The following is a 22,620-nucleotide window of genomic DNA, read 5'->3' on the forward strand; positions in this document are numbered from 1 at the left end:
CCTCTGTCTGCAGGAGTGCTGCTGGATATACAGGAGGTTTTCCAGATCAGTGACAACCATGCTGGTTTACTTCAGACTGGTAAGGAGGAGCCCTGGCTCTGGAGCCGGGGCCCTGGGTTCATGCTGGGGTGGGCTCTTTCTGTGGGTCATGTTCTGTGCCCAGCTCCAGCCCCACTGGGTCCCCTGGCACAGAGGGTGGTTGGGGTATGGGCCTGAGGGACAGTCTAGGCAGGAGCAGGAGAGAGCCTGGGCTGGAACAGCCGCGGTAGTTTGAGTGTAGGGTGCCGCGGGAGAGCAGGGGGAGGTGGGGCTGGGAGAGGTCCCCGAGCCTCAGGTCCTGGCTGTGGAGCTGGCCATTCCTTCCCTTCGTGTTGGTGAGGCTCAGCGGTGCACCAGAGGCTTGCTGGGCTTTGAGAAATCCTGATGTGTGCTTTCCTCTCACAGACCTGAAAAATCTGACTACTGGGACACACAAAGTCAAACAGACAGACACAGGCAGACACATCCCCCCGCATGGGCTCAGATGGACTCTGGGCCCACAGACAGCCTGACACCCAGCAGCAGGGAGCAGCCACACGTCCCATCGCAACATCAGAGCGGTTGGGGTCATGAGGCATTAGCTTTTCCCTTGTGGGTGCCTGGATGGTGACACACACCCACAGTGTGCATATCCACACACCCACATGTGCACACACATGGTCACAACACGTGATACGCCTGTGCACACACCCAGGCTGTAACCAGCAGGCACCGAGGGTCCTCACAGTCCATCATCTCAGGGCTTTAGAACATGGCTCTCAAACCGGGGTACAGGGATCCCTGGGGATACACAGTCACTTTCCAGGGGTTACATGAACACAGAGAGTTTTGAGAGACTGATTTATTTCTAGATTCTCAAGCCTGTATGTTTTTTTCCTAAAATGACCTGCCTGAGGGGGAGCCTGTGGTCGGCCTGTGGTTCTCCTTCCTCTCCTTCCATTGTACAATTCCCTGTCTACCATGGTAAGCAGAAAGGGACTCCTCTCCACATCCTGGATGTGCTTGCTGCTCCTGGGTGTAAAAACCTCCGGGGTATCAAACAGAGGCCCCCGCGTGGATGCTCGGCTTCTCCCGGGGGGACCTTGGGAGCAAAGCAGAGAGCATCAAGAGAAGCGTGCTGGGGAGATTGGCCCCAGGCTACAAGCGCAGGCAAGGAGCCAAGCCTTATCTAGCTGTTCCCGTGTGCAGTGTCTACTATTTATCTACAAATTAGAATTCAAAGTGAGATAGCGGTCTCAGGGATGCATGTCAACACATTTCTTTCAATGAAAGAAAATGAAGCCAACATTTTTCTTATAATCAGTTTGACGTCTAATTGCTTTGGCAAAAGAGGACAGGCATTATTACTTAGATTCTACTGCAGACATTTCCCATAAACTGAATAAACTCAACCCTGTAGCTCCAAGAGTTTGGATGAAAATACAGTTAAAAAAAATACACAACAACGCTGGAAATCCCATCCTTGGCAACGATTCAAACTTGGGATAAGAACATTTTAATGTTAGCTGAAAATGTGTGGAGGAGTACATAGTTCTAGAAACTTCTTTAAGAGTGACATGAGAGTCGGGTGCAGTGGCTCACGCCTGTAATCCCAGCTCTTAGGGAGGCAGAGGCGGGAGAATAGCTTGAGCCCAGGAGTTCGAGACCTGCTTGGGCAATATAGTGAGACCCTATTCTCCACAGAAAGGAAAAAAAAAAGACAAAAGAGTTACGTGAGCAACAGTTAGAAGATCATGGCTTTAGAACATGCATGGTTTCCAATTGCCCCTCAATCTCGTGGCCAAGAGGCAGCAGCTGATGCTGATCTTCCAGCCATATCTGTGGCCAAAGTGAGACCATCTTGGTTCAACACCCACAACCTTCTCGATTAAATAGATAATGGTGGTTTAGTCAACATTTCCCTTCACTGGTTCTTTTTTTTTCCTTTTTTTCTTGAGACGGAGTTTTGCTCTTATTGCTCAGGCTGGAGTGCAATGGCATGATCTCAGCTCACTGCAACCTCTGACTCCTGGGTTCAAGTGATTCTCCTGCCTCAGCCTCCCAAGTAGCTGGAATTACAGGCACCTGCCATCATGCCAGGCTGATTTTTGTACTTTTAGTAGAGATGGTGGGGGTGTGTTGGGGGGGGTCTCACCATGTTGGCCAGGCTGGTCTCGAACTCCTGACCTCAAGTGGTCCACCAGCCTTGACCTCCCAAAGTGTTGAGATTACAGGCGTGAGCCACCACACTGGCCCTTACCATAGTATGGTTCTTACCGTAGTGGTCAAGATTATTACTACAAGTCCTGGGCCACGGAGGGAGAAGTGTGTGTGTGTGTGTGTGTGTGTGTGTGTGTGTGTGTGTGTGTGTTTGGGAGTAGGTGAAGAGAAGGGTCATCTTTGCAGAAGCAGCTCAAAAATTTCATGAAAGGACAGTGGGCTTAGAGGCCTGATGACCAGGCTGGTCTCTGGTGGCCTCAGGTGAGTCTCTTTACCTTTTCCGGTTGCCGTGCTATGGCCCTAGACCCAGCCTGTTGTCTGTCCACAGGGCTGCTGAGAAGAGGAAACTGATGACTGAGGGAGAGGGTGTTGAAGAGATAGAGGGGTTGGGCTGGGCACGGTGGCTCACGCCTGTAATCCCAGCACTTTGGGAGGCTGGGTGGATCACCTGAGGTCGGGAGTTTGAGACCAGCCTGGCCAACATGGTGAAACCTCGTCTCTACTAAAAATACAAAAATTAGCCAGGTGTGGTGGCAGGTGCCTGGAATCCCAGCTACTTGGGAGGCTGAGGCAGGAGAATCACTTGAACCCAGAAGGCAGAGGTTGCAGTGAGCTGAGGTTGTGCCACTGCACTCCAGACTGGGCCACAGAGCGAGACTGTCTCAAAAAAAAAACAAAAAAAGAGAAGAGGAGTGGAAGGTGAGAAGAGGCAGTGGTCAGGCTCCCTCCAGCCACCCATGGGATAGAGAGGCTGCTGGAGTGAGTTCATTAATTAATAATATTTAAAACTAACACTGACTTGGCCCTTACCACATGTCAGGCACGATTCTAAGTGCTTTAAATATCAACTTATTTAATCTTCACGACAATCCCACCAGGCAGGTTTTACTATTATGTCCATTTTACAGATGATGAAACTGAGGCTCAGAGAAGTTATGAGACTTGCTGAAGCTGGGATTTGAATCCAGGAAGTGTGCCTCCAGAGTCTGTCTTTTAACTCTGGGAGCATTCATTTCACCCACTGTGTCACAGAAATGATTTGAATTAGGAGACCTTGGGAATGAGGAGTGTCTGTTTTCCCCTTGGGAAGGGCATCTGCAGATTCACAGAGCGTCTGCAGGTTTAAGGCACTTAAAATAGCCTGCAAGTGATCCCTGCATGTGAGGAATATGAGGATATATATATATTTGTTGTTGTTTGTTTGCTTTTTTTTTTTTTTTTTTTGAGAGAGACTCTCGCTCTGTCACACAGGCTGGAGTGCAGTGGTGCGATCTCAGCTCACTGCAACCTCCACCTCCCAGGTTCAAGCAATTCTTCTCCCTCAGCCTCCCCAGTAGCTGGGATTACAGGCGCCCGCCACCATGCTCAGCTAATTTCTGTATTTTTAGTAGAGATGGGATTTTACCAGGTTGGCCCGGCTGGTCTCGAACTCCTGACCTCGGGTGATCCACCGGCCTTGGCTTCCCAAAGTGCTGGGGTTACAGGCGTGAGCCACCGTGCCCAGCTGGGAAATAGTTTTATAACTTTTGGATAAAGAAGATATGCATAAACAAGATATGAAATAACACTTGCCCCTCCAGAAGGTTAATAAATTTGACTACAAAGCTAAACACTTCCGTATGATGGTGATTGAAATTATGCAATCAGTAATAATAATAGATAACATTTATTGGACATTTACATGAAGCTATGCAGATAACTTTTATGTGCTTTATTTTACTTAATTATCTCAGTAACCAAACAAGGGAATAGCACTGTTGATGAAAGGGGAACACGAAGAGTTAAGGAATCTACCCAAGGTCACAAAGCTAGAAAGTGGCGAGCCAGGATTTAAACCCAGCCAACTTAGTCCCAGAAGTTGCGTTTCTAATTCTTAAAACAAATATAAAAGACTATGGGAACTTATTTCCAAAACATGTTAACAAACAACAGCCCAATAGAAAAATGGACAGTGGGCCGGGCACAGTGGCCCACGCCTGTAACCCCAGCACTTTAGGAGGCCGAGGTGGGTGGATCCCTTGAGCCCAGGAGTTCGAGACCAGCCTGCACAAGATGGTGAAACCCCGTCTCTGCAAAAACAACAAAAATTAGCCAGGTGTGGTGGTACGTGCCTGTAGTCTCAACTACTCTGGAGGCTGAGGTGGGAGGATGGCTTGAGGCCAGGAGGCAGAGGCTGCAGGGAGCTGAGATTGAACCACTGCACTCCAGCCTGGGTGACAGAGCGAGACTTTGTCTCAAAAAGTAAAATAAAAGTATAAATGCAGCTGTGTCCAGGGAACATTTTACCTATGTAGGAAAACCAACTTTTTCCTGGCTTCCTGGAATCATCACTAGTTCACAGTCAATATGCTTATTCTTTTTTTTTTTTTTTGAGACCAAGTCTTGCTCTGTCGCCCAGGCTGGAGTGCAGTGGCGTGATCCCGGCTCACTGCAACCTCCACCTCCCAGGTTCAAACGATTCTTGTGCCTCATCCTCTCGAGTAGCTGGGAGTACAGGTGCCCACCATCACGCCAGGCTAATTTTTTTGTATTTTTTTTTTTAGTAGAGATGGGGTTTCACTATGTTGCCCAGGCTGGTCTTAAACTCCTGAGCTCAGGCAGTCTGCCCGCCTCAGCCTCCCAAAGTGCTGGGATTACAGGCGTGAGCCACCGCGCCCGGCCCAGTGTGCTCATTCTAAAGCGTCCTCATCTGCTGCTCAGAGTAGGCCCAGGCTGACTTCCCTCTTTCCCCGCTCCCCGTTGCCCCAGTAGGTGCATGAATGAAAAATCAGACCTGTCCCCATATCCAGGCTCACGGGGGTCATGTGTGTTTGTAAAGCCGGGAAACTGGCATCTGCTCCATGCCTCACGCTCCACATTCAGTTCCCATCTCACCTTCACCATCCTGGGAGAGGATGGTGACCTCTCCAGTGTTGGGGTGACACTCAGAGCAAGCGGCAGAGCTGGGCTTTGGGTTTGGGGCCAGATTGAGGCCTCCACACTCTGGGCTGGGGCTGCATGTTGGCCACGCACTGTGAGGTTCACCTTATCTTTTCTTCCTCATACCCTGGGCCCACTGCCAAGATGCCAGCTTGTGGCATCTGAGTCAGGCTCCTTCCCTGGGCCTGCTGGGCCATCTGCCCTGCCACGGTCGTGGGGGGAATCCAGGCTGCCCCTGTGTGTCTCCTTCAGTCTTCGTTAGCTGCCTGCTGCTGTCTGCACCTGTGTTTGGCTACCTGGGCGACCGACATAGCCGCAAGGCTACCATGAGCTTCGGTATCTTGCTGTGGTCAGGAGCTGGCCTCTCTAGCTCCTTCATCTCCCCCCGGGTACGTGTCCATGCCCCTGTCCAGGCCCCTGAGGCCCCTTCCCCACCTGCTTCCTCCCTGATTCAGCCCCGTCAGAGCTGCGTGGGGACAATTCTGCTCCATTCCTGGCTGTGACTGGATCAGGGATTGCACTGAGGGCTGGGAGAGAAGGTGAGAGCACAGTCTCCAGTCTCCAGCCTGAGTCTGCACAGGGCAGAGCTGGTGGACTTTTTTTTTTTTTTTGAGACAGAATTTCGCTCTTGTTGCCCAGGCTGGAGTGCAATGGCGTGATCTCGACTCACTGCAAACTCTGCCTCCCGAGTTCAAGCGATTCTCCTGTCTCAGCCTCCAGAGTAGCTGGGATACCAGGCACGTGCCACCACGCCCAGCTAATTTTTGTATTTTTTAGTAGAGACAGGGTTTCACCATGTGGGCCAGGCTGGTCTCGAACTCCCAACCTCAGGTGATCCACCCACCTCGGCCTCCTAAAGTGCTGGGATTACAGGCGTGAGCCACCATGCCTGGCCAAGCCAGTGGACTTTCTTAACAGGAGGCCCCCTCTCTCCTACCTCTCACTGCCGCACCAGCTTCATTTCTGCCCGACTCTGCTGGGGGTGGGGCTGGGGGTAACAACTGCTGTCTTGGGGAACTGGCCTGGTTAGCAATGGTGGGACCCAGGAAAAGGGCTCCCCTGGGCAGGGGGGCAGGTGGTGGCTGCAGGGGACACATGTTTGACTTTGGGAACCTGGAGTGGAGAGGTGTCTGTAGCCCCGATCCCCTCTCCCTACTCTGGGGTCCTGTGTCATGAGGTCCCCTTGGCTCCTCCGACAAACCCTCGGGTCCCTGGCCCTATGGGTGATTTCTGGAACTCACCGTGGTCTTGTGCCTGCTCGCCCAGTATTCTTGGCTCTTCTTCCTGTCCCGGGGCATCGTGGGCACTGGCTCGGCCAGCTACTCCACCATCGCGCCCACCGTCCTGGGTGACCTCTTCGTGAGGGACCAGCGCACCCGCGTGCTGGCCGTCTTCTACATCTTTATCCCTGTTGGAAGGTTGGTATCACCCATGGGTCTACTTCCCCAGGTGGTAAACTGAGGCCCAAAGGAGTCAGAACAGGGGCTGGACGTGGGTAGGAGAGGTCAAACCAGGAGGGCTGGGATTTGAGTCCCAATGCTGCCCCTCCCTCACCATGTGAGTCTACCTCTCCTAGTCTCAGTTTCCTCATCTGTAAATGGGGGCAGTGACACCAGCTGATGGGCTGGGGGAGGAGTAGAGGTGATGAGGATGTGCCGTATAGATTCATACACTCAGCAGTGTGGCCCACCCAGGGAGGGGCCGGCTATGGGAGGTAAGGTGAGGAAGCGTGTTAGGGCCAGGCCCTGCACCCCACAACAGGCTAGGCCAGAGCAGGATTTGCAATCAGGACCCTGGCCTCTGACCCAGGTTTCCTGAACTTGCCTGACTCAAGCAGGGCCCAGCCTTGGGCAGGAGGGTGTAGGGTATGTGTTTCCATAGGTGGAGAGAGTGGCGCTGGGGGTGGGCCAGGAGCCAGAGGTCATTGGTGACCTGACCAAGGGCAGTGGACATCTGGGCCTCACGTGGCTTACTTTCCTCAGTGAAACAGGTCTGAGCCTGCAGAGAGCCAGCTCCCTGGGGCATGGGGGGGGCACCCTGGGTCAGGCTGGTGGTGGGGTCTGCCTTCCGCCTCCCTCCCCTCACAGCCCATCGCCCCTGCCCCTCTGTTGCAGTGGTCTGGGCTACGTGCTGGGGTCGGCTGTGACGATGCTGACTGGGAACTGGCGCTGGGCCCTCCGAGTGAGTCCAGCTTCCTTTTCTTCCCTCCGCTTTCCCTCTGGACCGGCAGGGACTTTCCAGCCTTGGGTGACCTTAGCCACTTGGCGTAGCACCCGGCGCCATTAGGGGGGCGGGGGGGTGGTCAGGCGTTGGCAGCTTTGGACATGTGGGGCCTCATAGGGAGCATGGGGTGTGGAAGTGGTGGCCGTGGGCTCAAAAGCTGGCTGCTTAGTTTACCAGCTGTGTGATCTCAAGCAGATCACCTTCCTCTTCAGAGCCTCAGTTTGCCTGTCGGTAAAGCGGGGGTAGTAAATGCTACCTAAGGCATCTTGAGGATCAGTGAGATGAGAGATGGAAGTTCCAAGCCGCAGGGTCAGGGTGTAGAGTAGGCCCTTGAGGATTGGCAGCTAGGCTTGCTCAGCAGTTGAGCAGAATGCTCAGGAAGATGCCGGGCAGGCCCCACTGGGGCTCCAGCCCTTGTGTTTCCAACGTGGGCACGGAGAGGGACCATTCTGAAGAGGAAGGAACTCCACAGTGGAGGGTGCTGAGCTCAGCCCTGGGAGTGCAGCTTGGTGGGAATGCAGGCTGCGCGCAGACCACTGTGGAGCCAGCCCAGTGCCGGGGAGCTGGCGTGTGAAGTGCTGAAGCCAGATTTGGAATCTTGGGAGTGGGGTGGGCTTCAAGGAGGCAGGTCTGACCTGGCTTGAATAAACCTTCTCGTGGTCTCAGCTGTTTGAAGGCTGCCCCAAGGTGGGTAGTGAGATCCCCGTCCTTGGGGTTTGAGCAGAGGGGCCGCTAGGAGAGGATGCCAGGGCAGGACTGTGTGGCAGATGGAGGCCTGGGCCAGGGAAAGATCAGCTCTAGGACAGCAAGTACTCAGGAGGCAGGGCCAGTGTAGCGAGGGTCCCTGTTCTCAACCGTCTCACGCCCACTGACCTCAAAAGAGTGGTGTCTGTACTGGAAAGACGGGAATTACATGAAGTCCCAAACAGTCTCCACTCCCTGGAAAGGCTGCAGTGGTGAGGGCTGAGAAACAGTGGTACATCCTGCTCTGTGGATACCAGCATCCAAGAATCAGGTCACCCCCACTACCCCCAGGGCTTGGACACCAGAGGTCAGCCACTGGCTGATACTGTGGCCAGTTGCCCCCGGGGGTCTCTTGGGCTGTGATAATATGCGGCCCTGAGCTTCCTGGGCCCTCCTGTCCCCAGGTCATGCCCTGCCTGGAGGCCGTGGCCTTGATCCTGCTTATCCTGCTGGTTCCAGACCCACCCCGGGGAGCTGCCGAGACACAGGGGGAGCGGGCCGCGGGAGGCTTCAGGAGCAGCTGGTGTGAGGACGTCAGATACCTGGGGAAAAAGTGAGTGTCCCTGCTACCCCCTGCAAGGCACAGAAAAACCTATTTGTCTGCCCCAGCATCACTGACCCCCTCTCTCCACCTCCAGGGAGCCCTCCCTGGTTGTCCCAGTGTTCACAGCCCTCCTCTTCCTCTGAGATCGCACTTACCAACTGAAGTCCCTCTCCCTCCCTTAGGGCTCAGCCTCCATCACCTTGCCATGTGACAGAAATATGGACAGAGTGGGAGGGAGATGGCATGAGCCCCAGCCTTCCCTCTGCCCTGCCCATAAGTGGCTCCAGCACTCACAGCCTCAACGTCCTTTGTATTCAATGGATGGAATTCTCCAGCCTTGCCCCCTTCTCCGGGTTGCTGGGAGGATGCTGGGAATTCATCACTCACCTCTCCAAGCCTCATGGCGTGCATGATCCTCTGTGCCAGCCATGCTGGGGGAGGCAGGCAGGAGTCAACTGCTGGTCCCAGGCCTCATGATTCACTGCAAGGCAGGGCATGGACAGGATTCAATTCTGTTACTGAGCTGTGAAACCGGTCGGGAGGACTCAGAGGAAGACAGGGCAGGCAGGGACAGCTTCCTGGAGAATGTGATGCTGGATGGGGGCCTCCCAGGATGGGGAGATTTGGTCCTGCAGAGAGGAGGGAGGAGGAGGCAAGGTGTGTGAGTTGGGGGGGTCTCAGAAATGTTGGGGAGGCTGGAGCTCAGGGTGCTGCCAGGAAGGATCTGGAGGCTGGAGCTTGGGGTAACCTGAGTGTCTTCTTCTTCGGAGTCTCAGTTTGCCTATCTGTAAAGAGGGGGTAGCAAATGCTACCTATGGAATCTTGAAGGTAATGAGACAAGATGGGAAAGTTCCTAGACTGCCCGGGAGTGGGGAGGAGTGGACAGGCCCCTTCAGCCCCAGCCCTCTCCCAACTCCAGCTGGGGCACCTCGTCTTGCAGCTGGAGTTTCGTGTGGTCGACCCTCGGAGTGACCGCCATGGCCTTTGTGACTGGAGCCCTGGGGTTCTGGGCCCCCAAGTTTCTGCTCGAGGCACGCGTGGTTCACGGGCTGCAGCCTCCCTGCTTCCAGGAGCCGTGCAGCAACCCCGACAGGTGAGGGTATCCAGGGGCCCTGGGCACCTGGCCCAGCTCGAGGGCTCTTGCTGAGGAAGTTCTGAGGTTCTGAGCTCCAAAATTCAGTTTCTTGGGGTGGGGCATGTGGTGCTGACAGTGGAGCTCAGGACCCAGATGGCAGCAGGAGGCCTGGCTCTGGCTCTGGCTGAGCCTCTGCCACTCTGGGTGGCCATGGCCAGTTCTCTTGTCCTCTCTGGGCTGAATTCCCCATATCTCCACTCTTGGGGCTGCTGTGGGCTCCAGAAGGCACTGGTGGGAAATGGGGGTGAGGCTTCTGTGGGGCTGTGGGATGAGAGGAGCCTTAGGCAGCCACCCTTTAGAGGGGCCTGTAGCATCTTCCATGAGGGCATCCCATTTTACAAATGGCAAACTGGGGCCTGGGAGGCCTTGTTACTTCGCTGGTTTTGGGATTTCACGTGTGTGGGAAGGCTGCCGGGAGGGGAGGCGCGGGCACTCTGCCCTCAGGGCACGCCCTCTCCCGCTTCCTGCCTGGCTGTCTGCTGCCCGGCTGGGCTCCACTTCTGTTCCTATCGCCTTTGACCCTGTTCTCCAAGAGCTCCAGTGACCACTTGATGCTGAGTCAAGGACACCCTTCAATCCTCCCTTCCTTCTCTCCTCCTCCCGGAACCCTTCACCCCGGCCTCCTCCCTGCCTCCAGGGGCTGCTCTCCAGCCTCCTTGCGGTCCCCTCCTCCTCTCTGACCCTGTCCTGGTGGGTCCTGGGGACTCCTGGGGATGCTGTCTTCTTCCCTGGAGCTCCATCCTCCCCCAGGGTTTTGACGACACTCGTCCTCTGCTGACTGCACCTACGCCTACCTTCTCGTTCCCTCCTCCTCCTCCTTCCTCCTCTTTTCTCTCTTCTTTTCTCCTCTCTTCTCTTCTCTCCTTCCTTCTCTCTTTCTTTCTCTCTCCCTCCCTCCCCCTCTCCCCTCCTCTCTCTCTCTCTCTCTCCCCCTCTCTCTCCCTCCCCCTACCCCTCCCTCCCTCCTTCCCTCCCTCCCTTCCTTACTTCTCTTCTTTTCTTTCTTTTTTGAGTCAAGGTATCGCTCTGCTCTCCAGCCTCCTTGCGGTCCCCTCCTCCTCTCTGACCCTGTCCTGGTGGGTCCTGGGGACTCCTGGGGATGCTGTCTTCTTCCCTGGAGCTCCATCCTCCCCCAGGGTTTTGACGGCACTCGTCCTCTGCTGACTGCACCTACGCCTACCTTCTCCTTCCCTCCTCCTCCTCCTTCCTCCTCTTTTCTCTCTTCTCTTCTCCTCTCTTCTCTTCTCTCCTTCCTTCTCTCTTTCTCTCTCCCTCTCTCCCTCTCTCCCCTCCTCTCTCTCCCCCCCCTCTCCCTCCCCCTCCCCCTCCCCCTCCCTCCCTCCTTCCCTCCCTCCCTTCCTTACTTCTCTTCTTTTCTTTCTTTTTTGAGTCAAGGTCTCGCTCTGTCACCAGGCTGGAGTGCAGTGGTACAAACACAGTTCGCTGCAGCCTCGACCTCCCAGGCTTAAGCAATCCTCCCACCTCAGCCTCCCAAGTAGCTGGGACCACAGGCACAGGCCACCAGGCCTGGCTATTTTTATTTTATTTTATTTATTTTTTTTTGAGACAGAGTTTCACTCTTGTTGCCCAGGCTGGAGTGCAGTGGCACAATCTTGGCTGACTGCAGTCTCCACCTCCCAGGTTCAAGTGATTCTCCTACCTCAGCCTCCCGAGTAGCTAAGATAGCCCGGCTATTTTTTTTTTTGTATTTTTAGTAGAGATGGGGTTTCACCATGTTGGGCAGGCTGGTCTCGGACTCCTGACCTCGAATGACTGGCCCGCCTCAGCCTCCCGAAGTGCTAGAATTACAGGCGTGAGCCACCGCGCCCGGCCGAACTTACAGATCTTTAAGGGCTCTCTTGGCTGTAAGAGTCTGTGATGCTGGGAAGGCCCTGTGTGGATGGAGGGAACATGAAGGGCTTGGTAGCTGCGGCATGTCCTCTGGCTGCCCCCCGCTCAGGGGCTGGCGGGGGTGCCTTTTCAGGCAGCCTGTTTAAATAATCAATCCTAAGTCTCATGAATATCTCGAGAACCTGCCAAGGTCAGCTCAGACCAGGACTCAGAGGCAGCTAGCATACATCCGGGATTTGGGTCATTTGACTGGGCTGAGCCAGACCTCGCACAGCTTGGAAGCCTGGGAAGGTTTGGAAAGCACTTCTTCTTCTTCTTTTTTTTCTTTTTTTTTTTTTTTTCATTTGAGACAGAGTCTTGCTGTGTTGCTAGGCTGGAGTGCAGTAGCACGATCTCGGCTCACTGCAACCTCGGCCTCCCGGGTTCAAGCGATTCTCCTGCCTCAGCCTCCCAAGTAGCTGGGACTACAGGCGCACACCACCACGCCCAGCTAATTTTTGTACTTTTGGTAGAGAATTTAGAGAATTCTCAGTCATTTGTGCAAAGTGAGGGTGGGAGAAGAGAGGGCAAGCTACGTCGGTCAGCGTGGACCAGTTCCGCAGAGTCATCAGTGCTGGTCAGGAGCTTGCTCAGAGGACGACAGGGAGCTACTAAGAGGTTGGAGAGATCCTGGTTGGACTGGAGTTTTCAAGAGTTCATGCTGGGCACAGTCTCAGCGTTCCCTTTGAGCTCCTTTATTTGTTTTGTTTTGTTTTGTTTTGTTTTGTTTTTGAGACGGAGTCTTGCTCTCTTGCCCAGGCTGGAGTGCAGTGGTGTGATCTCAGCTCACTGCAACCTCCACCTCTCGGATTCAAGTGATTCTCCTGCCTCAACCTCCTGAGTAGGCTGGGATTACAGGTGCCCACCACTGTTCCCAGCTAATTTTTGTATTTTTTTTTTTTTTTTTTTTTTTTTTTAGTAGAGATGGGGTTTTGCTGTATTGGCCAGGCTGGTCTTGAATTCCTGACCTCAAGTGATCCACCCACCTCGGCCTCCCAAAGTGCTGGGATTACAAGCTTAAGCCACCTTGCCTGGTCCCCTTTGAGCTCATTTAAAAGGGGGCTGGAGGTTGCACAATGGACCAGGAGGGTGAAGATGTGTATTCAAATCCTGGTCTGTAATTTACCAGCTGGGTAATCTTGGCCTTGACTTTTCTCAGCCTCACCTTGCTCACCTATCCATCTGGGAATTGTTGCCCAAGCTGGAGTGCAGTGGTATGATCATAGCTCACTGTGGCCTCGAACTTCTGAGCTCAAGCGATCCTCCTGCCTCAGCCTCCTGAGTAGCTGGGACTACAGGTGCACGCCACCAAGGCTGGATGATTTAAAAATTTTTTGTAGAGACGAAATCTTTCTGATCTGGAACTCCTCCCACCACAGATCTCCTGCCACAAAATGCACTCCTGGGGAGCCTGTGTGGAGGTTATTTTGGAGGGACAGGTCTCCACAGGAAGGATGTACAAGGGGAAGCCAAGCAGAGTAGAAGTGGCTCTAAAAGTGGGTGGGAAAGGGACAGAAGTCAGGTAGGGGCTGCCTGAGAGGGGTTCAAAGACGGGGAGTGGAAGGATGGGATTCAAGGAGGGAGGGCGTGTAGAGAGCCCAGACAAGGGCCAGGTGTATCACAGGGGCTCAGTAAATACATGTTTGCTTCCCTCCATTCCTCTTAGTACTGGGAGCTGGAAAGAGAGAAGGTTGGGGCCAGGGTGGGACCCTGGAATTCAGATTTTGAGTGGGGCAGTTTTGGGGGGTGAAAGGGTAAGGGTCAATGGAGATGAGGCAGGCTGGGACCTGGGGTGCAGGGTGATCACCCACATGGCCAGTGGGATCCCCAGGATGAGACAGGGGATGAGGCAGGAAAGGGGGTGGGGGAGAGCAGTGGGACATTGGTCCCTGGGAGTATCAGTGAGGAGGGTGGGTAAGGTCTGGGTCAGGTCAGGGGCCCACAGCCCTATTCCCTGTAGACACCAGACCATGCACTTGAGCCGAGGGGCTAGACCTGGGGCTGGGAGCAGGATAAGAGTCCCTGTGCTAAGCTCACCCAGCTGACCAACCCCTCTGTGCTCTTCCCCATCAGCCTGATTTTTGGGGCACTGACCATCATGACCGGCGTCATTGGGGTCATCTTGGGGGCAGAAGCTGCGAGGAGGTACAAGAAAGTCATTCCAGGAGCTGAGCCCCTCATCTGCGCCTCCAGCCTGCTTGCCACAGCCCCCTGCCTCTACCTGGCTCTCGTCCTGGCCCCGACCACCCTGCTGGCCTCCTATGTAAGTGAGAGCCTCTATGGAGGTGGGGACAGGGTCGGGGGGCGAGGAACTCCTGTTTCCACAGGCTCATGCTGCGCCCGGCCTTTATGTACAATTATGTTGATCACTCCTTCTGAGTAGAGCTTGTTATCCCCATTTTACAGATCAGTAAAGAGAAGCTTGGCTGGACGCGGTGGCTCATGTCTGTAATCCTAGCACTTTGGGAGGTCAAGGCCGGCCTGGCCAATATGGTGAAACCCTGTCTCTACTAAAAATACAAAAAATTAGCTGGGCATGGTGGCAGGCACCTATAATCCCAGCTGCTTGGGAGGCTGAGGCAGGAGAATCGCTTGAACCCGGGAGGTGGAGGTTGCAGTGAGCTGAGATTGCGCCACTGCACTCCAGCCTGGGCAACAGAGCAAGACTCCATCTTGGGGGAAAAAAACAGAGAGAGAAGCTTACCAGGAGTTCCACGGTGAAGAAGGGGCAGAACTGGGATTTGAGCCTGAGCTTTTCTGACTGTAAAAGGTGTCCTCTGAGCATGGGGTTAATGTGTTAATTTGAGAAAATAGGACTCATTTATTGCCAGGGCATATGGTGGGCCCAAGAAGAAATAGAGCAATTCTCCCCAGGTTACAGAGGAGGGAAGCAAGGCCCAGATTGGTTATGGCCAATGTGGACGCTGCTTTAAGGGCAATAATCATGGTAATATCAAGTGTTCCAAATCCACATCCCATCACACCCCTTCATGGGCCTTACACGCTGGCTGTGCCAGCCGTGTGGGCACACACACTTCCCAGACTTTGCACGTGTCCATTTCTTCCACCAAGAGCACCAGTTCCTCTTTTGTGCATCCTGAAATCCTCCTTCTGCAAGACTCAACTCAAAGTCCGCTTCCTCCAAAAGCCTTCCCCTACCACTCTATCCTCACACCAGAATTCACGTTCCCACTTGGGCTCAGCACCTGTTTGGGTCCCATGAGGCACCGAGGTTTATGGGGCCTGTCCACAGACAGGGAGCCCAAAGGGCGGGACCAGAGCCAGAGGGTCCCTGTGTGCAGCCGTGTCCCTGGCTCCCCAAAGCCCCAGCCCTGCCTCTCCCCCAACATGGGAAAGGGCCACTGCTTCTGGGAAGATGACGCCAGCCCAGCCACAAGCAGAGGGGCTAGACCTCTCCTCCTTTCCCAGCTCCATGGCCCTGGGCCCTGTGGCTGCAGACACAGATGCGCTTGCACATGTTAACCAGGTTTACTGAGTAGACTGGACTTTGGAAAAGTAAAGCAGCCACAACTTTATTGTCCTCACACTAGTTTGGCTGCATCTCCTACCCATGGCCAGAGCCCATCGCTTCTGTAGTCACACACATGAACTAAACAGTCTGGTCCCACTGAAATCAAAACAACTTTAGCCCTGCTTCCAAATAAAGCTTTTTTTTTTTTTTTTTTTTTTTTTTTTTTTTGAGACAGAGTCTTGCTCTGTCGCCCAGGCTGGAGTGCAGTGGCACGATCTTGGCTCACTGCAACCAACCTCCACCTCCTGGGTTCAAGTGATTCTCCTGGCTCAGTCTCCCAAGTAGCTGGGATTACAGGCCCCTACCACCAAGCCCGGCTAATTTTTTTGTGTATTTTTAGTAGAGACGGGGTTTCACTATGTTGGCCAGGCTGGTCTTGAACTCCTGACCTCGTGATCCACCCACCTCAGCCTCCCAAAGTGCTGAGATTACAGTCATGAGCCACTGCACCCGGCCTTTTTTTTGAGACTGAGTCTCACCCTGTTGCCCAGGCTGGAATGCAGTGGCACGATCTCAGCTCACGGTAACCTCCGCCTCCTGGGTTCAAGCGATTCTCCTGCCTTAGCCTCCCAAGTAGCTGGGATTACATGTGTGAGCCACCACGCTCAGCTAATTTTTGTATTTTTAATAGAGATGGGGTTTCGCCACATTGGCCAGGCTGGTCTCAAACTCCTGACCTCAGGCGATCCGCCTGTCTCGGCCTCCCAAAGTGCTGGGATTACAGGTGTGAGCTATCACGCCCAGCCCCAAACAAAGCTTCTATCAGGACCAGAAAACTGCCTTGGGAAGAGGCAGGGCTATAGTCTGGTTTTGTTCTCCTTGTTCCATCTTCTACCCCACATCCCTGACATCTCCCCTCCCCTTGCGATTCTGTCCTCTCCAGAGATGAGCAGGCAAGGAAGGATGACTGAGAACAGGCCAAGTATTGCCTGTGTCCGGAGCTGTTTCTGCTGACTGTCAGTGCCCCACATGTGGCAGATGCCCAGAGGCGGGGTGTGGGGGGCACTTTGTGGGCGTTTTGGGGTCTCTGGCCCTGGTTTTTGCTTTGCCCAATTCCTTGATGCAAGGGTTGCCTTTCCAGCCAGGCTGTCTTGCCCAGGTAGGCAATCCTGCAAGGGGCCCCCTCTCATGAGCACCGTGTCTCCCTCCGCGGTGTCCATCTGAGCCCTGTAGGATGTCAGGAAGGGAGGCCTCCCCCACTGCCGCCCTCTCCCCTCCCACGACACTGCAGACTACTCCATCTGGCATCCCCACCCACAGACTTCCCTTGGGGGAGTCAGGGCCCAGGGTCCATTCTCCCCGAATGCCAGATGACATGCGTCTGAGTGTCCTAAAGACGTCTTCTATGCACGCCCCTCAGGCTGTCCTGGTATAGGAGGCTCAGCATTTAGCCAGCGTACAGTCAGGGAGAAAAGGCCAGCTTCCTTCCTGGCAAGTACTGCCCTCTGTTGGGGGGGGTGAGTGTCACCTGAAGCCCCTCACTCAGCTTAAGAGTAGAACTCTTTATTCTTTATTTATTAACTTTTTTAGAGATGGGGGCTCTCACTATGTTGCTCAGGCTGGTCTTGAACTCCTGGGCTCCAGCAATCCTCTTGCCTCAGCCTCCTGAACAACTGGGACTACAGGCGCCCGCCACCACACCCGGCTAATTTTTGTATTTTTAGTAGAGATGGGGTTTTGCCATGTTGCCCAGCCTGGTCTCGAACCCCTGTCCTCAAGTGATCTGCCCATCTCAGCCTCCCAAAGTGCTGGGATTACAGGCGTGAGCCACCGCGCCTGGTCAAGAGCAGAAATCTTTCAATAAATCCTCCCCTGAGCATGACTTCCACGCAAGCAGTGGGGGGCCAAATGGGATAGCTCGGTTCTCTCGCCGAGTCCTGAAGGTGGGCTGGCACCTCTCTTGAGATGTGGGCGCTGCTCATCCCTTGTTCTCAGCCTTGGGTCTCTGCAGAAATTCCTGAAGACTAGAAAGTCTTGTCATTCTCTTCTGCACGTGCTCTTATTTAGTCCTCACGACTGACACTTTTGTGGGGAAGGTTTTTTCTTTTCATATTTTATTTTATTTTATTTTTTTGAGACGGAGTCTCTCTCTATTGCCCAGGCTGGAGTACAGTGGCACGATCTAGACTCACTGCAACCTCTACCTCTCAGGTTCAAGCAATTCTCCTGCCTCAGCCTCCCCAGCAGCTGGGATTATAGGGGCATGCCACTAATTGTTGTGTTTTTTTGTTTTTGTTTTTGTGTTTTTTTGGGGGTTTTTTTTGAGACAGGGTCTCACTCTGTCGCCCAGGCTGGAGTGCAGTGGAGCGATCTCAGCTCACTGCAACCTCTGCCTCCCAGGTTCAAGTGATTCTCCTGTCTCAGCCTCCTGAGTAGCTGGGATTACAGGCCCATGCCACCACACCCAGCTAATTTTTGTATTTTTAGTAGAGATGGTGTTTCACCATTTTGACCAGGCTGGTCTCAAACTCCTGACTTCAAGTGATCTGCCTACCTCGGCCTCCCAAGGTGCTGGGATTACAGGCATGATCCACCACGCCCAGCCTGGAAGGTTTTTTCTTATGCCATTTGACAGGTTGGAAAACTGAAGCCCACAGATAGAATCAGGTAAATAGTGGGACAGACAAAACTCCAACACCTGGCTGGGTGCAGTGGCTGACGTCTGGAATCCCAGTATTTTGGGAGGCCAGAGTGAGAGGATCACTTGAGCTCAGGAGTTAGAAACCAGCCTGGACAATGTAGCAAGACCCTGTCTCTACAGAAAATTAAAAAATTAGTTGGACATGGTGGCACATGCCTGTAGTCCCAGCTACTGGGGAGGCTGAGGCTGGAGAATTGTTTGAGCCTGAGTGATAGAGGCTGCAGTGAGCTCTGATCATGCCACTGCACTCCAGCCTGGGTGACAGAGTAGGACCCTGTCTCAAAACAAACAAACAAACAATCAACCTCCAACTTGGCCGTGACGCCTCCAAATTCTGTGTCCTTCATAGTGCACTGATCCAGAAACAGAGCGGGGCACACCCCAGGCACTAGTAAATCCCTTAATGCTTATTGACCGAGGGAGGGGACCATCACTTCTGGCTGGTGGGAGCTGATGGGGGCTGGTGGGGCCTGACCTCACAGGGAGGCTGGGGCCCAGGCAGATGGAGGCCCCATCAAAGCTGTCCCTGTACCAGCCAGCTGGGGCTGGGGGCCCCCTGCCAGCCCTGCTTCTGCCACTGTCTTGGTTGGTTCTGGGAGGTGCTCCTTGGCTGTGTTTTGGGGACACAGCTGCCCCCCCCGCACCCCCTGCACCCTGCAGCCTGGCGCATCTCTAGAGCTGGTTGGCTCATCCAGAAATGACATTGCGTCTTGGCCGCCAAAGCCAGCTGGAGAAACTCTTCTTTAGGCCTGCCCTGGGGGTTGGGGCTGAGGGGCAGAAAGGTGGGCAGGGCCAGAGTGCATCCCTCCTCTGGCGCTGGGAAGCTGCTGGGTCTGGCGTGGTACCCACCGATGCTGAGCCTCTGCGGCCAGAACTCTAACCCTCCAGAGGTGATGCCATCCCGCCCCCACCCCTTGGCTCTGTCTGTGCCTCCGTAGAATGCTCGGATGTTCTGACTTGAGATTCAGGCTCCAGTTCTTCCTTCCCAACAACTGTCAGTCACAAAGCCCTTGACCTCTCCCAGGCCTACCCTCCTCTCCGTCCTCTCTGCCCTTCCCTGGCTCATGCCTTGCTGTCTTTCTCCAGAACTGTTCTAGAAGCCACCTTCCTGGTCTCCGTGTCTTCCTGCTCACCCACTACAATCTGTTCTTCTGTTCTTCACACACTGCCAGAGTGAGCTAGCTAGCTTGCTTGCTTTTTCTTTCTTTTCTTTTCTTTCCCTCCCTCCCTCTCTCCCTTCCTCTCCCTCTCTCTCTCCCTCCCTCCCTCCCTTCTTTCTTCTTTCTTTCTTTCCATTTTCTTTTTCTTTCTTTCCATTTTCTTTCTTTTCTTCTTTCTTTCTCTTTCTTTCTTCCCTCCCTCCCTCCCACCCGCCTGCCTTCCTTCCTTCCTCCCTTCCTTCCTTCCCTCCTTTCTTTCTTTTCTTTTCCCTTTCTTTCTTTCTTTCTTTCTTTCCTTCCTTCTTTGTTTCTTTCTTTTCTTTCTCTTTTCCTTCCCTTCCTTCCTTCCTTCCAGACAGGGTCTCCCTGTGTTGCCCAGGCTGGTCTTGAACTCCTGGCCTCAAGTGATCCTGCCCATGCTGCCTCCCGAGTAGCTGGAATTCAGGCATGTGTCGCTGTGCCTGGCTGACAGAGTGAGCTTTCTGTCACCACCTCCCTTCCCTGCTCAAAAGCCTCGCATGGCTCCCTGGTGCCTGTGGAACTAGGCCCAGCCCCTTATCCCGGCACTTAAAGCCCCTCATGAACTTCTCCAATAACCTTAGGAGCCTTATTCCTCCACTGAAGTCCTGCCACGCAGGCCCCCTCTTGATTCCCTAGTCATGCCTCCCCTCTCCCTCTCTTTCCCCATCCTCACTCCCTTCTCCATGTGTCCAGAGCATTCTAGGCCTTCAAGGGCCAGCTTACCACCGTCTCTCCATGGATTCCTCCCTGGTTGCTGGGCCTGACCCTCTCTCCCTTAGTACGCCCAGTGTTGTCTTCCTGGGGTCTCAGTTACGTACGTTCTGACTCCTCTCCCAGCCCTGTCTGTGAGTTTAGCAGGGTCCAGGTCTGGTTCTAATCTTTCTCTGCACTCCAGCTTGAAGCACAGTGTCAGGCACGTGGACGGGTGGGTGAGGTAAGTCACTGCTGGCTGAGTGAAGAGTCGAGTGACAAACTGTTTGTATTCATTTGTTTATTCAACCAATATTTATTGATTGTCAATTAAGTGGCATACTAGTTTAAATGCTGTAGATATAGGCAGCTGGGTGCGGTGGTTCATACCTGTAATCCCAGCACTTTGGAAGCCCGAGGGGCGGATCACCTGAGGTCAGGAGTTCAAGACCAGCCTGGGCAACACGGCAAAACCCTGTCTCTACTAAAAATACAAAAAATTAGCTGGGCATGGTGGTGTGTGCCTGTGGTCTCAGCTACTGGGGAGGCTGAGGCAGGAGAATCGCTTGAACCCAGGAGGTGGAGGTTGCAGTGAGCTGAGATTGCGCCATTGCACTCCAGCCTGGGTGACAGAGCGAGACTCCATGTCTAAATAAATAAATAAATAAACCAATGCCGTAGATATAGCAGTGAATAAAACAGATAAAAATGTCTCTGTCCTGAGAGAACTTACATTCTAGTTGAGGGAGATAGATAACAAACAAGATATATAAGTATTGTGAATTTTATTGTAAAATTCAGAGTATTTCAGATGATAATAAAGGCTTAGGAGAGAAGTATTGTTGGGAAGGAAACAGGGAGAGTGTGAGTATTGGGAGGAGAGGGTAGCAATTTTTTGTAGGGTGGCCAGAGAGACCTCACTGAGAAGGTAGCTGTTGAATAAAGACCTGTAGGGGGTGAAGTAGTGAATTATGTGGATATTCGGGGGAACAGTGTTCCAGGTAGAGGGAACAGCAACTGTGAAGGCCCTGAGTCAGGAGTGTACCCGGTGGGTTTGAATAACAACAAGGCGGCTACTGTGATTAGTGCAGAGAGAGAAGTGGGAGAGGGACGTGGGGACAGAGAGATGATGGGTGCCAGATCATGTAGGATGTTGTGGGCATTGGGTGAGATGGAGTTTTGTTCTAAGAAGTGGGACATCTGACTTTTGTCTTCCGCATCTATTGAAATGATCATGTAGTTTTGTCCTTTATTCAATTTCTACAGTTTATTACATTGACTGATATTTATATGTTTAACCAACCTTGCATTCCTGGGATATGTTTGCCATGGTCATGGTGGGTAATCATTTTTATATATTGCTGGATTTTTTTTTTTTTTGAGACAGAGTCTCGCTCTGTGGCCCAGGCTGGAGTGCAGTGGCATGATCTCGGCTCACTGCAAGCTCTGCCTCCCGGGTTCACACCATTCTCCTGCCTCAGCCTCCCAAGTAGCTGGGACTACAGGTGCCTGCTACCACGCCTGGCTAATTTTTTGTATTTTTTTTTTTTTTTTTTAGTAGAGACGGGGTTTCACCGTGTTAGCCAGGATTGTCTTGATCTCCTGACCTTGTGATACACCTGCCTCAACCTCCGAAAGTGCTGGGATTACAGGTGTGAGCCACCGTGCCTGGCTGAATTGCTGGATTTGAGTTTGTAGTATTTTGTTGAGGATTTTTGCACGTACATTCATAAGAGATATTGGTCTGCAGTTTTCTTGTGGTGTCTTCATCTGGTTTTGGTATCAGGGTAGTGGCCTTGTAATGAGTTGGCAAGTGTTCCTTCCTCTTCTGGTTTTTGGAAGACTTCATGAAGAATTTGTTAATTTATCTTTAAACATTTGGAAGAAGTCACCAGCGAAGCCATCTGGTTCTAGGCTTCTGTTTGTGGAAAGTTTTTTGATTGCTAACTCAATATTTACTTGTTATAGGTCAATTCAAATTTTCTATTTCTTCTTGAGTTGTTTCAGTAGTTTGTATCTTTTTAAGAATTTGTACATTTATTCTAGGTTAATCTAATTTGTTGGCACACAATAGTTTATATTATATAACAGTTCCTTCTAATTCTTTTCATTTCTATAAGGTGAGCAGTAATGTGCCCCCTTTCATTCCTAATTTTAGTAATTTGAGTCTTTTTTTCTCGGTCAGTTTATCTAAAGTTTTGTCTATCTTGCTGATTTTTTCAAAGAACCAACTTTTGGTTTCATCAATTTTTCTCAATTTTTTTCTATTATTTGCTTTCTTTTCTTTTCTTTTTCTTTTTTTCTTTTTTTTTTTTTTTTGAGACAGGGTCTTGCTTTGTTTCCCAGGCTTGAGCTCCTGGCTTCAAGCAATCCTCCTGCCTCAGCCTCCCCAGGCGTTAGGATTATAGGAGTGAGCCACCCCATCTGGCTTGCTTGTGCTGAGTAGAATCACTCTGGCTACTCTGTTGAGAATAGACCTGGGGGCAAGGGCAGAAGCAGAGAGGAGTGAGGAGGCTGTTGTTAGAATGCAGGTGAAATGATGCGGTTTGAACAAGAGTGGCAACAATGGGGATTGTGAGAGGCAGTTGGATTACATATGTATTTTGAAGGTACAGCTATCAGAATTTCCTCATAAATTCCAGGAGGGGTATGAAAGAAGAGTCAGAGGTGAGTTCCAGGTATTGGCATGAGCAGCTGGAACCGGGGAGGGCCCATTAATTGAGGCAGGAAAGTGAGCAGGAGCAGCAAGTGTTTTGGGGAAGGTCAACAGCTTGGTTTTATACATTCTGAGTTTGTCGGGGGAGGTTGATATCCAAGTGGAGGTGTTAGTAGACAGTTGGATACAGGAGTCGGAAGTCCAGGGGATATGGAATCATCCCTAAA

At 52.8% G+C, this 22,620-nt stretch overlaps 1 protein-coding gene across 3 annotated transcripts in view; it reads left to right on the forward strand.

Annotated features, from left to right (window-relative positions):
- Positions 1–22,620, forward strand: part of SPNS3 (SPNS lysolipid transporter 3, sphingosine-1-phosphate (putative)) — a 58,244-nt gene that overhangs the window by 6,808 nt on the left and 28,816 nt on the right. For 2 of the 3 annotated variants that reach the window (XM_003810218.6, XM_034941321.3), the window contains exons 2-8: positions 14–79; positions 5,410–5,546; positions 6,424–6,575; positions 7,272–7,338; positions 8,529–8,677; positions 9,609–9,761; positions 13,767–13,956. In XM_003810218.6, the coding sequence (XP_003810266.2) occupies positions 14–79; positions 5,410–5,546; positions 6,424–6,575; positions 7,272–7,338; positions 8,529–8,677; positions 9,609–9,761; positions 13,767–13,956 (914 nt within the window). Of the gene's footprint in view, positions 1–13; positions 80–5,301; positions 5,547–6,423; positions 6,576–7,271; positions 7,339–8,528; positions 8,678–9,608; positions 9,762–13,766; positions 13,957–22,620 lie in introns of all 3 variants that reach the window. The other variant, XM_063598633.1, reaches the window with a different exon arrangement.

Source organism: Pan paniscus, chromosome 19 (assembly GCF_029289425.2).
Source record: "Pan paniscus chromosome 19, NHGRI_mPanPan1-v2.0_pri, whole genome shotgun sequence".
Taxonomy (NCBI): domain Eukaryota; kingdom Metazoa; phylum Chordata; class Mammalia; order Primates; family Hominidae; genus Pan; species Pan paniscus.